This window comes from Hyperoodon ampullatus (genome assembly GCF_949752795.1).
Source record: "Hyperoodon ampullatus genome assembly, chromosome: 2".
NCBI lineage: Eukaryota > Metazoa > Chordata > Mammalia > Artiodactyla > Ziphiidae > Hyperoodon > Hyperoodon ampullatus.
The window spans coordinates 35,451,768-35,464,104 of NC_136915.1; the positions used below are offsets into that span (position 1 = coordinate 35,451,768).

Sequence of the window (12,337 nt, forward strand, 5' to 3'; positions counted from 1 at the left end):
GTCTGTGAAATGGCCTCCCTCTCACCCCTCTTGCTCGCTGTCTTGTTCACAGGGCAGGCGCTTAACACTGCATCATGCTCCGGTGTGCTCTGGGCCTCCTTACCTCTATCATCCCCAACCCCTTTCCCGGGAATGGGCTCTGGGCTTGTCAGGATGCCAGCCAGCTGTCAACCCCACCCTGGCTGGCCAGTTAATGAGTGACCAGGGAGTTGGAACCCGGCCTATAAAGACCTGCCAGCTGGGGAAGCAGGTGGGAGCCTGGTGGACGGTGGCGAGACACAGAGGGAACGAGATGGCTCACAGGGCAGTGTCAGGGCTGCTGCTGTATGGGGTTGCTGCGGTTTTCCTGGTACTGCTGCAGGGCGCACAGTCAGTCTACGTCCAGGTTTGTCCTGAAGGTCCCCATGGTGAGAGGCTGGGATGGAGATGGAATGCTGGACAATTCACTGAGGATAGCTGAGGACCCAGGGCTCAGCCCAACACCCAATCACAGCCCAGGGACACAGCTGGTGGGGGGGAGCGGCTGGGATGCCAATGGTGGCTATGATGGTGATAATAATAACAATAAATTATGGTCGTTCAGGGCTTCCCTGGTGGCGCAGTGGTTGAGAGTCCGCCTGCCGATGCAGGGGACACGGGTTCGTGCCCCGGTCTGGGAAGATCCCACGTGCCGCAGAGCGGCTGGGCCCGTGAGCCATGGCCACTGAGCCTGTGCTCCGGAGCCTGTGCTCCGCAAGGGGAGAGGCCACAACAGTGAGAGGCCCGCCTACCGCAAAAAAAAAAAAAAAATTATGGTCGTTCAGCATTGCTCTCCTCAAATGCCCCTCTCAGTCAGGGTTCAGATGTGGAGCAAGACGTGATCCCTGCCCTTGAAGAGCCCAGAGGGCAGGGAGACTTCTTTTATGCTCCCACAACTCTCTGCATTCACCCATGTATGGGGAGGAGGGCGGAGGGTCACCAGAAAAAGTTGCCCTGGCTGGTAACTCGAGCTGACATTGCAGGATGAGCAGGAGGTAGCCAGGCACAGAGGTCACCGACTGCTCCAGACAGAGGGCACAGCATATGCAAAGGCCCAGAGAGAAGACAGCAGGGAATCTGGGTCTCCTTCCAGGGCAGCTGTGAGACTAGGAGTCTTCTGGAAACAGGGCCTGCCTGTGGGGGTGGCAGGTGGCCGCTGGGCTCCTGGGTGGCACATTCCTGACTCTGGGCGGGGCCTCCTTGGGAAGGAATAAGGGAATCCTGGGGAGCAGTGTCAGCTTCCCTCTGCAGCCTTGGCTTTGGAGCCCAGCTGGCTAGACTAAGCATTGCCATCATTTTGCCATGTCAGTTCAAGGGCAATCAGGCAGTTATCAAGGGTGCCCTGGGTACCAGGCACCAGAGAGCAGTGGAGTTTGATTATCTCCATTTGTCAGATGAGGCTCAGAGTAGGGAAGAGATGGTCAGCCAGTCAGGAAGAGCTGGGATTTGAACCGAAGTCCCCCGGCCTTCAAAGCCCACGCCTTGAACCAACGTGCTCCATGGCCCTACTTGACCTCATCTCCCAGTTAGCCTGTGACACAGGGGTGTGAAGTGCCAGGCACCACCTTCCACGCAGGCAGTCTTCCAAGTGTGACCTTGACTTTCCCACTCCGTGAGAACACGGAAGCTCTGCGGGGCCTGGGGAACCCTGGTTTCCTGGCAGTGCCCCACCCCCTTCCTGCTCAGGTTTTGATGCCCTCCCATCTCCTCTCCCTCCTCCCCCAGTACCAAGGCTTCCAGGTCCAGCTGGAATCGGTGAAGAAGCTGAATGACCTGGAGGGAAAATGGATGCCCAGCCCTGACCTGAGAACCCATAGCCCCCAGCCTTCCATGTGCCACCACCCGGCCCTGCCACTGGACCTCCAGCCCATCTGTGCCTCTGAGGAAGCGGACAGCATTTTCCAGGCCTTGAGTGAGTCCCCCGACCCCTGGCAAGCCTCCTACCCCTGATTCTCTCTCCTCCCCACACCCCAGCTCCTTTACCTCATGTGGTTTCTGTTAAACACCCAGTGGCTGAGAACAGGGAGATTCAAGAAACTCAAGCCCCTGGCCTCCCCAGTTGGGGCACTGAAATCAGGCATGCCAGGAACTCCTTCAGTCCCCAGCAACCTGGATCAGCCTACCTCCAAGACTACACAGATTGGGGGGAAGGGGACACAGGAAACGGACCCATAAAAATGACTGCAATGCAGTGGGATGATGGGGGAGGCACAGTGGGGACACGGGAGAGAGATGGCTCACGTCCACAGTGGCATAAGTGTTACTGAGTCCAACCGCACGACAGGCCAATAAATCAGAGACGAGGTGTTGAGGCATGGAATACAACTTTATTTGGAAAGCCAGCAGACCGAGATGACGGCAGACTAAGGTCTCCAAAAAACCATCTTATCAGGGTTTGGATGCCAGTTTCTTTTATAGAACAGAGAGGGGGAGGAGATGAGGAAGTAAAGTAAAAAGGCCATAAGTTTTGCAAATGTCCCTTGGAATGGCCAGCCTCTGGGAGGGGATGTGTTCATTTCTTCTTTCTTGCAGCCATCCCCAGGGTGGACAGGGTCAGGATGCTTCCCTGAACAATAGCACTTTGGTTTAACATTCAGGCAAAGGGGCGGGGTTCTCCAAGGCAGGCCATTATGTATAGACAGTACCCTTTTAGTGAACAAAAGCAGCGGAAAGAAAAGGATAAAGTAAAAGAAACAACAGATCCAACATGTAGTCAGATTTGGCTCTTCCCTGTTACATAATGGGATCTGAAAAGTTTCCAAGATGGGGTGACATCTAAGCTGAAATGTGAGGGATGAAACAGCTGGCCCGGAGAATGCGGCAACTGGCTAGTATTTTTTTTTCTTTTGATTTTATTGGAGTATCATTGATTTACAATATTGTGTTAGTTTCAGGTGTACAGCCAAGTGATTCAGTTATACATACACATCTATTCATTCTTTTTTAGATTCTTTTCTCATATAGGTTATCACAGAATATTGAGTAGAGTTCCCTGTGCTATACAGTAGGTTCTTGTTGGTTATCTATCTTATATATAGTAGTGTGTGTATGTTTATCCCAAGCTCCTGATTTATCCCTCCCCCTCCACTCTTCCCATTTGGTAACCACAAGTTTGTTTTTGACATCTGTTAAGTCTTTCTGTTTTGTGAATAAGTTTATTTGAAACTTTTAAAAATTAGATTCCACATGAGTGATAGCATAGGATATTTGTCTTTCTCTGACTTACTTCACTTAGTATGATCATCTCTAGTAGCTAGTATTTATTGAGCACCTACTAAGTGCCAGGCCCTGGGTCAATCCCTTTGCCTGCAAGCTCTCCTCACAACCCCTCTGTCAGGCTGATAGTCGAGCAGGCAGGAAAACTCAGGCACAGAGTTTAAGTGACTTGCCCAGGCACTGCTAGGAGGACAGAACCTGGGACTTGAGCCTAAGCTGCTCACACTTCTTCTAAACTTTCTTGCTCTTAATCTATGAGAAGGATGCCAGGCCCCTGCCTCAAATCCTCTCAGAAGCAGGCCTTCTCTGGCTGCCTGGTCAGTGGCTCCTTGGACCACAGATGTTTCAGGTTCAGGCTCAGCTGACCAGTTTTCTCCTCTACCCAGGGACCATCGCTGCTGACGACTGCGAGCTGTGTGTGAATGTTGCCTGTACTGGCTGCCGCTAAGATGGCCTGGGTGCCCTGAGCCCACCCTGGACACCATGCACCACCCCCCCCCCAGCCCACTGCCTTCACAGCACCCACCCCCATCCAGGCTCTGGGGGTCCCCGCCACCACAGTCATCCCCGCTCCCCACCCTGCCCTGCAGGGTCCAAGCAGCTGGATCTGGCACAAAGCAGTTGGACCCACGGTTGGAGGAGAGTTTGGCCCCTGAGGCAGCCCTGCTGCTGAATAAAGATTCCCCACCTACACACAGAGTCAGGCGTGTATTTGTTCATCCCCAGGAGCCATAGGCAGAGCTGCCTAGGAAGCTGGGTGGGTTGGACTCCTGAGTCAGGCATTTTCCTGGTTTCCTCGCCTGAGGAGTTGCTCTATTTCATATCGAAGGAGTGAGGCTCTGGGTGGAGATGAGTCGCCCATGATCACAGGGCTGGGAAGCCACAGAGCACCCAGATCCATCTGACCGCCCAAGCTGAGCTCAAGTCCTGGCCCAGCTGCAGAGCCAGAGCTTCTATGCTCCTGATGGCGCTGGGGGGAGGACAGGGGGGCTCCCTCCTGCAGGTGGGACTGTGGTGGAGGGGGTGGAGGGTGGAACCACGTGGTGCCCCTTCGGGGCTGATTTTGCCCCTGGGCCTGCCTGAGTTCACCTTTACCCTCCTTCTTGGGCTCCCCGGGACTGCCTGGCCAGTTCCATATGGAAGGCCTTCCTTCACTCTCTCCATCCTGGTGGCCCTAAGGAATATTAATAATACCAGCATCTATTGACCATTTGCTATACCCTAGGTACTGTTCTAAACTCTTTGTAGGTATTAACTCACCGAGTCCTCACAAAAGTTCAGTGAAGCAGGTACTATTCGTATTACCTTTACGAATGAGGAGACCCAGGTACAGAGAGAACTAATTAGTCCAGGGTCACAGGCTCAGCAAAATGGCAAAGCAGGCTTCTTCCCAGGAAGTCTGGGCCAGAGTCTATACTCTGAACCATCATGTTACCGTCTCCCGGTGACTCCAGGCCCCAGCTGCAGACCAGGGCTCAAACCCATGTCCCCTGCATTAGCAGGCAGATTCTCAACCACTGCGCCACCAGGGAAGCCCCTGTATTACCTCATTTAATCTTCACTCACCCCTATGAAGTGGGGGAGAGAACAAGCTAAGTAACCTGCCCAAAGTCACACAGCTGGTAACAAGCAGTGCCTGGACTGACACCCAGAGAGTTTGGCTCCAGAGTAGGAGCATTAAATAATGCTACCCCACCACCCATCTCATCAAGCACCCCTGCAACCCTGGGAGGAGGGATCTCCCAAGAGATCAGGGGTGAGCAGGGGTGAGGGGAGCAGAGGATATAGTGAGAACTACGGCTTGGGGTGCGGGCCCTGGGGGGAGGGCAGGAGGCAGTGCTCAAGTGGTCAGGACGGGGCCAGATTCTGAGGCCCCTTGAACACTCTCCAGCCAGGGGCTGATCTCATAGCCCCTCAGTGCTTGTGTTGGTCATCCAAACCAGCACAGGAGCTCACATGTGGCTTAGGGATCATGAAAGAAAAGCAGAAGTTCCACCTCCTCCATTGGTGGTCGTTGATTCAAGTCTCCTCGGTGTCTGTGAGTGGGGGGCAGTACCGATGCTGGCTTAGCAGGAAGAGCAGGGTTCTTGCACTTAGCACATTAAACCCTGAGCTGGCGAGGGCAGGGTAGGCATCCATAAAGTGGGATGAAAGAAGGAATGAAAGCAACACCAGGAGGACTCTGGAATCTGGTTTATTAGCCGCGGGTGGGGGTGGATCTTGGAAAGCACCGCAGCTCGGATGCGGGAAAGGGCTGGGCCTCCCCAGGCTGCCCTCTCGTCACTCCTCCATTCTGGGTAGGTGGAGCTGCGGGGAGGGGGAGCGGCCTGCGGGGGAGGGACAGAAGGTAGCGAGCACCCGCCGTCCTAGCATCCAGCACAGGCAGCGTAGGCACAGATCTCACACGTGCTCGGATCCTCGGCGATGGCCTCTGGACAGGAGAAAAGGGGCCCCGTGAGAGCAGCTTCCTCTGCCCAAAGCTCCCGCCCTCCCTTGAGCCAGAGTTTGAACATTCTCCACCCAGGAGAAACCCAGGCCTGTCCTCTCGGACCAGCGGCGCTTTCCACCCCAAACCAGGACACAAGTACTGCAAGCCAGCCAATCAGGGCGGAGCGCCTACCCAGAAAGGCGTTACAGCTGAGACCAGACAAACCAGGACGCACAGCAGAGGGCTTAACAGATCCACCAATCAGAGCAGAGCTCATCCTCGGAATCCCACCAATCAGAACACATCTCTCCTTCAAGTGCCACCAATCAGGGAATTCCTGGGCCCCTCCCTTCAGAGAGGGGTTACTCACCGAGGCTCTCCAGGATCTCCTGGGCATTGGGGTACTTGCAGAGAGGCTTGAGTTCTTCGGGAAACCTCGGGGAGCTACAGAGGATGGGAACGAGCGATCCACCAGTATTTCTAGGCCTCCTAGGCTCCTGGAGCTGCTGGAGGTCCTTGAGCTTTTTCACTGACTCCAGAGAAAAGGAGAACTCTCCATCCTGAGAGAGACATGTCCAGGGTGTGAGGCCAGGCTACAGCCTGCCCCCTGGCCGCTTCCCCGAGGACTGCCCCCTCTCCAGCCCCGGTGGCACTCAAACAGTGTTTGCAGCACACGGGAGCCAGGTGCTCCACTGCGGGGCAATATGAGGTGGTCAGAGCTCAGATCCAGACACTGGGCTTGAATCCTGGTTTTGCTCTGCGACCATGGACAACAGGTCATTACACTCTGGGATCCTAGGGTCTGCCTGTTATATGAGGAATGGAGAAGACAGATGTGAAGCGGCAGGGACACAATAGGTGCCTATTAGTGGGAGCCACTGATTTTTAGGGAGAGGCACAGAGCTGGGACCAAGGCTCAGGCATCCTAAATCCACGTGGCTGTGCCCCAGTTGTCTTCACCCTTGCCTGAGAGCAGTGTGAGCTGATCCCCTGGCCCCCGGCTCCAGCCTGCTGCCTGGCTGATGTTTGAGAAGCAGTAAAAGGCCTCCCGAGGCCTGGCTGTGATAGAATGGGGCCCCCGATGAGTACCAGGCTGGCCTACGGCTGGGATCCACACCGATGGGCACACCCTTCCGTCAGGACCTCCAGGCTGTCCAGGTGATTCCTGAGACCCAGGCCAGGGCTTTGGCTGAGGAGGAAGGTCTGGAACTGAATCAAGCTCCTTCACTTCCCAACCATGTGCCCATGCCCAGTTACAGAATCTCTCTGAGGCTCTATTTGACTCCTCTGAAAAATGAGACTAATAATCCCTCTTGCCACGGTGATCCTGGCGTCGCAGTGACATACTGGAGGAACCTGGTCATGGCAGGCACTCTGTAAATTGGCTAATCACCTGCCTTTCCCAAATTGTTTCTCTTTTCTTTACCTGATGTTCTTTCTCCAAGTTTGAAGAGGAAGGTGTAAGAGGAAGGACTGAGAAGGGAGTCCCTGGGGAAGAGTCAAGCCTTAGACATACCCCCCACTCCGTCCCCAGAGGGGTGCTCTATCAGGGGACAGGCCCTGGGCCCTGGACATAGAGAGCCAGCTGGGCCACAGTAGGGACAGAGAATTTACCTTCACGGTGACTCCCCCTGCTAGGGTGGCCCAGGCCCCAAGGAGGCACAGTGCAGAGAGAAGGAAGGTGTTCATAAGGAGGCACAGTACAGAGAGAAGGAAGGTGTTCATGGCAGCAGCACCTAAGAGAGAAGAGTGCTTGGTTCTGGATGCCAGGGGAAAACCGTGGGACTTTTAAAGAGGGCAGGGTTCCTGAGTAACCCAGGAGTCTTTGCCAGTGTTTCATCTGCTTGCTTGTCAACTTAACCCTAATCAGATAAGGCTCAAGACAGCCCTGGCCCGTAAGAAATCAGTCGGGGGAGGCAGTCAGAGCCCCAGCCCCTCCCTGGGCTCCCACTTTAACCCACGGCTGGCTGGGTCCTGCATTCAGGACCAACCACTCACACCCACTGATGGCTCTGGGCCAGGCCATGCGCCAGGGTGGGGCTGCAGACCCAGCCCAGCCCTTAAAGAGGGAGGACCAGTGGCAATGCAGGGTGATTCGGGGGAGTGGGTGAGCATGAGGAATGGAGGGGCCATTCAACCAGCCAAGGGGCGGGGCAGTTCAAGAAGCTTTCCCAAAGGAGGTTTCGAGAATGGGTGGAAATTTTCTTAGAGAAGGGGCTGAGGGTAGAAGGCCATTTCTTGCAGAGGATACTACATGTGAGACAGCAGGGAGGTGAAACAGGCCTGGAATAACCAAGGAAATGTGAGTAATTCAGCCTGGGGGGAGGAGGAGGTTGCCAGGGGGCTTCAAGTGTTAAGAAATGAGATTACCAAGGCAGGTGTTGTGACTTTGAGGAAGGACTCAGCTCTGCCATCCACAGGCCTGGTTCGAGTCCCATCTACTGCCCCATTCCTATGTGTGTGAATCTGGACAAATTGTTTCCCTCTCTGAACATCGGGACCCCTTGTATCCTCTCTGGGGACCAATATAATAATACGTACCTCGTGGGGTTATTTTGAGAATTAAATGAGGTTATAAAAATGCTTACCTCAATGCCTGGCATACAGAAAGCACTCAGTAAAAGATCCTTCAGTTATTATTACTTTGATCAACAGCCACAACAGCTTCTGGCCCCCATTGGCCCCTCTGGAGACCACCTGCCCATCTGAGCCACAGCCTGTTCTCATCCGGTGCTGGGCCTGCTGTCCTGCCTGTCCTGCAGCCTCAGATCATCCTTGGATGTGCTCTCCCCACTCCCTCCTGATTCCCTTGCCCCCTGCCCCTCTAACCATCCCCCCCACCCCCTGCCCGCACCATGTCCCTCCTCTTTCTGCTCTGCTTCCCCCAACTAACTCAGTCTAATCTCCCCCACCCTGGCCTTTCCTGCCAGGCTCAACTCTCCCAGCATCCCTGCCTTTGAATATGCTACTCCATCTGCCTGGAAGTCTTTTCCTTCCTTGTCACTAGGTGAACTCCTACTTAAACTTTAAGGCCCAGGTCAAATAACCCCCACTGCATCCTCAGCTAAATAACCTCTCTTTGTTCTCATAGAACCAGATACATCCCCCTACTGGGGATCTTGTTGAGTTGGATTACTTGGGTGTGTGTCTCTGCCCCTCTAGACTCTGACCCCCATGAGGACTGTACCCTGGCATAGTGTGTGTTCATTGTATTCTTTTGTGAGCAGAGCCTCCAGGACATGGAGGAAGGGAAGCCCTGGGAGCTGCTTTGTTCTAATCTACAAACCAATCTGACTGCAAGCCTGGATGGCTCCAAAGAAAGGGGTGGGGGTGGGAATCCCTGGGTGGGAAAAGTCAACACTGCAGGGGAAATGGGAGGGAAATTCAAAGGGGTTCAGCACAAAGGAGGGGAAGGAAACATTTGGTCAACCTGAGCTCTCAGGCTAGTCCTCAGAACCGGACTAAGATTCCCTCCCTTTTCTAGTGTGTGTGTGTACGCTGAGGAGTGTGTGTAAATTGAAGTGTGTTAGTATATGCGAGGTGTGTGTGTGTGTATGCTGAAGTCTACATGTCCAGTCCAGCCACATGGTGGCCGCTGCTAGCTGAGAGCTGGGTGGGAATGAGCCCCAGCAGAGGGTTAGGGATGGGTTAGGGCACCTTAGGGTTACAGATGGAGTTTGGGTTGAAGGTGAGGCTAGAGATACACATAAGGGTAGAATGTATTGTGATTGGGATGGTGGTGAGCACAGGTAGAGATCAGGAGTGAAGCTGAGGCTGCTGCTGGGGTTGGAATTGGGGTTGGGTGGACTTGAGCTGGGTTAGGGTGAAAGCTGGGTTAAGATCAGTCTTAGGTTACTAACTGGGACTGGAGTTACATTAGGGCAAGATGAAGTAGCAGATAGTGATAGGAGTTCAAGTTAGGACCCAGATTGGGGTTTGGGTCAGGGTCAGGATGGAGCTGAGCTCGGGCGTGGGGTAAGGGTCAGGGTTAGGTTTGGAATCAGGGGTGTAGCTAGGATTGGGTCGATGTGGGGATTGTAGCTGACATGGAGGTTGGTTGGGGTTAGCTTAGGGTTCTGTGGTAGGGTTAAGGTGGGAGCTGAGTCTGCAGTTTAAGTTGGAGGTGTGGGTGGGGTCAGGTTTATGACTGGGGCTGGGTCTGGGGTTAAGTGCGGGGCTCAGGCTGGACTGGGGTTTGGTTTAGCATGAAGGATGGGCTTCGGCACGGCCGCTGTGGGCTGCAGGAGCCCTGTTTCTGGCTCCCTTTGGCTTTTCAGTCTTTCCCCTCCTAAGTTACAGTGGGATCGGGGGTAAAGGGAGGAGCCTCTAGTTCCTGAAGCCTCTTTCTCCCATAACCCCCTTAGCCGGGGCTTACCTGCTGCAAGGCTGGGGTGGAGTGGGTGTGTGGGAGTGATGTAGCTCCACACTGTGGGAAAGAGGAAAGAGGCTCCTAGGCCTCAGCACTTTGGGCCCTGCCCTACCCAACCCTACCTCTGACATCTCCCCTGGGAAATAGGAGCCAACGCCCCTCCCTCCCCTGCCAATTTCTTAGCCCAGCCTGGGCCCAGGTGTGAGTTCAGACCCCCTCCCTCCTCTCCTGCATCAAAGCTGCTGGATCTTGGGGTCCTCTTGGAAGCCTGGGGTTCTGGATCGCCCCAGGCCCCCACCTGAGTCCTGTGGCCTTGGTTCCCCAGCACCCCAACACCCCTCATCATTTTTTACGGGTGGCGAGTGGGTCTGGGTTGTTTGGGTGCCTCACATCCAAGGCCACCCCTTCTGGCAAACTCTCACACCTCCACAGCCTCCCAGATCATGCCACCTCTACCAGCCTCCCCACCTGAAAACCCATCAGTGGCTGCCCCAAACCTTCAGAAGGAAGCCCAGACTCCCTGGCCTGGCATTCAAGGCCCATCATGGTCAGGCCCCTGCTCACCCTTTGCCCAGGATCCCGAAAGACTCCCTAGGAGTGGGCCAGGAAGAAGGTACCCATACCTGGGGTGCTGTAGGTGAAAAAGCTCCAGCTTTGCAGCCAGGCAGCCATGGGTTAGAGCCCTAGCTCCATCAGTGAACAGCTGTGTGCCCTTTCTGAGCCTCAGTTTTTGCATCAGAAAAATGGAGACAATAACAACTACACTGTGAATTTTGGGTTGCCGAGAAAACTTTCCTCACTGACTTCCAGCCCCAGCAAGCCTGTGTTAAGACCATCCCCACCACCTCTGGGCTCCATCAGCTTCCTATACTTTCCCCTTATAAAACCTACCAAACTATCTGTCCTGCCCACTTTCCTACGAGCTTCTGAGAGCACAGCCTGTGTCTTGCTCCATCGTGGCCCCAGTACCCATACAAGGCCTGGCACTTAGTGGGTACCCCCGATCTCTCAGGAGACCAGGAAGGCTGTGGTATTAGTAATAATCATAACATTAATAATAGCAGCGAACGTTGATCAAGCACTCGCTCTAGGCTACGTGCTTTACAGGTGTGAAAACCAGACCCAGCCCTGCAGCCCAGCCACCCCTCACCCACTGCTGGCAGCTGCCTGGGTTTCCCCTGCTGTCGGGCCGCCCGCTGTTCTCTGTGAGGATGCTGATGCCATTCCTTTTGGCCTAGAGATTGTTGAACTCTTGTGTTTGGGTGACCTCGTCATGGTTCCAGTGTGCCTGTTAAAGTTGGGTCCACTGAGGCCCAGCCCTCCCAGGCCTGGCTCTGCTTCCCTGCAGGCTGGAGGCCTCAGCTGACCCTAGGAAGAAAGGCCTGGAACAGAGCCCAGGTGGGAGTCTGAAGACTCCCATATTGATCTGTGTGACCATGAAGAGGCTGTGGCTCACATTTTACAGCCTCCACATCCTGCTTGCAAACATGTCCTGGAGGTTCTTCTGAGAGCCCAGAACTGCCTGAGGAAGGCATCACGATGTATGTGAACCTCCCAATAGCTCTGGGAATACATAAGAAATCACTATAGAACCCCATTTTATAGGTGGGTACACTGAAGCTCAGAGGCCCAGAGAGGGTAAGAAACCATGACTTTCCCGAGGATGCAGACAGAAGCTCCGGGAGAAGTTTCACTGGTGGCTCTCTGCACGAGGACGCCCAGCCAACAGAGAGGGAAGCACAGACACAAGTGTGGGGCTAGCTCAGCCTAGAGGAAGGCACAACTTTTCAGACTTATTGCCAGGTGGACTTGGCACCAGCTGCAGTCACAAAGCTGTAAATTCCAGAACAGAGGCCAGTTCTCACAAGTGCCAAAGAAAAGCTAAACTTCTATTCGGTTCATACCTCCTGTCCTGTCTTCCTAGCCCCAGACCCCCATCTTCGGGGAAGGAGGAGAAGAAAGGCACAACCGCTGAATCAGACCCTGTTTTACAGGGCAGCAATACCCGTTGTACAGAGGAGGAAACCAGGCTCCTGGGAGAGTGCCCAGGGCCACAGAGAAAGTGGATGACTGAGTGGGAATTTGAAGACTGTTGGCTTGAGCCCAAGTCTGGGGGTTGGGGGGTGGAGGGCTCCCTCCCCTCCCCCAGGTGCTGGGGTGGGCAGGATCTTTCCCGTGATGCTCTGGAGGGCAGCTGGGGAGTGGACAGAGGGTGTGTCTGGTTGTTTGCTCAGCAGTGTCGTCTCACATCCCCATGGCCTGGCCGGGACAAGGCACTGGGGGAGCTCCATTCACCATCTGCTCCC

The 12,337-nt window shown here is 54.7% G+C and overlaps 2 protein-coding genes across 2 annotated transcripts; one reads left to right on the forward strand and one right to left on the reverse strand.

Annotated features, from left to right (window-relative positions):
* Nucleotides 1-292: 292 nt before the first annotated feature.
* GUCA2B (guanylate cyclase activator 2B) lies at nucleotides 293-3,914 on the forward strand (the record flags this gene model as incomplete). Its single annotated transcript, XM_079697691.1, has 3 exons — nucleotides 293-385; nucleotides 1,744-1,930; nucleotides 3,621-3,914. 3 exons carry the CDS (start codon nucleotides 293-295, stop codon nucleotides 3,680-3,682), a joined length of 342 nt encoding a protein of 113 aa, XP_079553817.1. The 3' UTR covers nucleotides 3,683-3,914.
* Nucleotides 3,915-5,600: 1,686 nt separating this feature from the next.
* Nucleotides 5,601-7,351, reverse strand: GUCA2A (guanylate cyclase activator 2A; the record flags this gene model as incomplete). Its single annotated transcript, XM_079697132.1, has 3 exons — nucleotides 5,601-5,665; nucleotides 6,033-6,222; nucleotides 7,277-7,351. 3 exons carry the CDS (start codon nucleotides 7,349-7,351, stop codon nucleotides 5,601-5,603), a joined length of 330 nt encoding a protein of 109 aa, XP_079553258.1.
* Nucleotides 7,352-12,337: the final 4,986 nt, after the last annotated feature.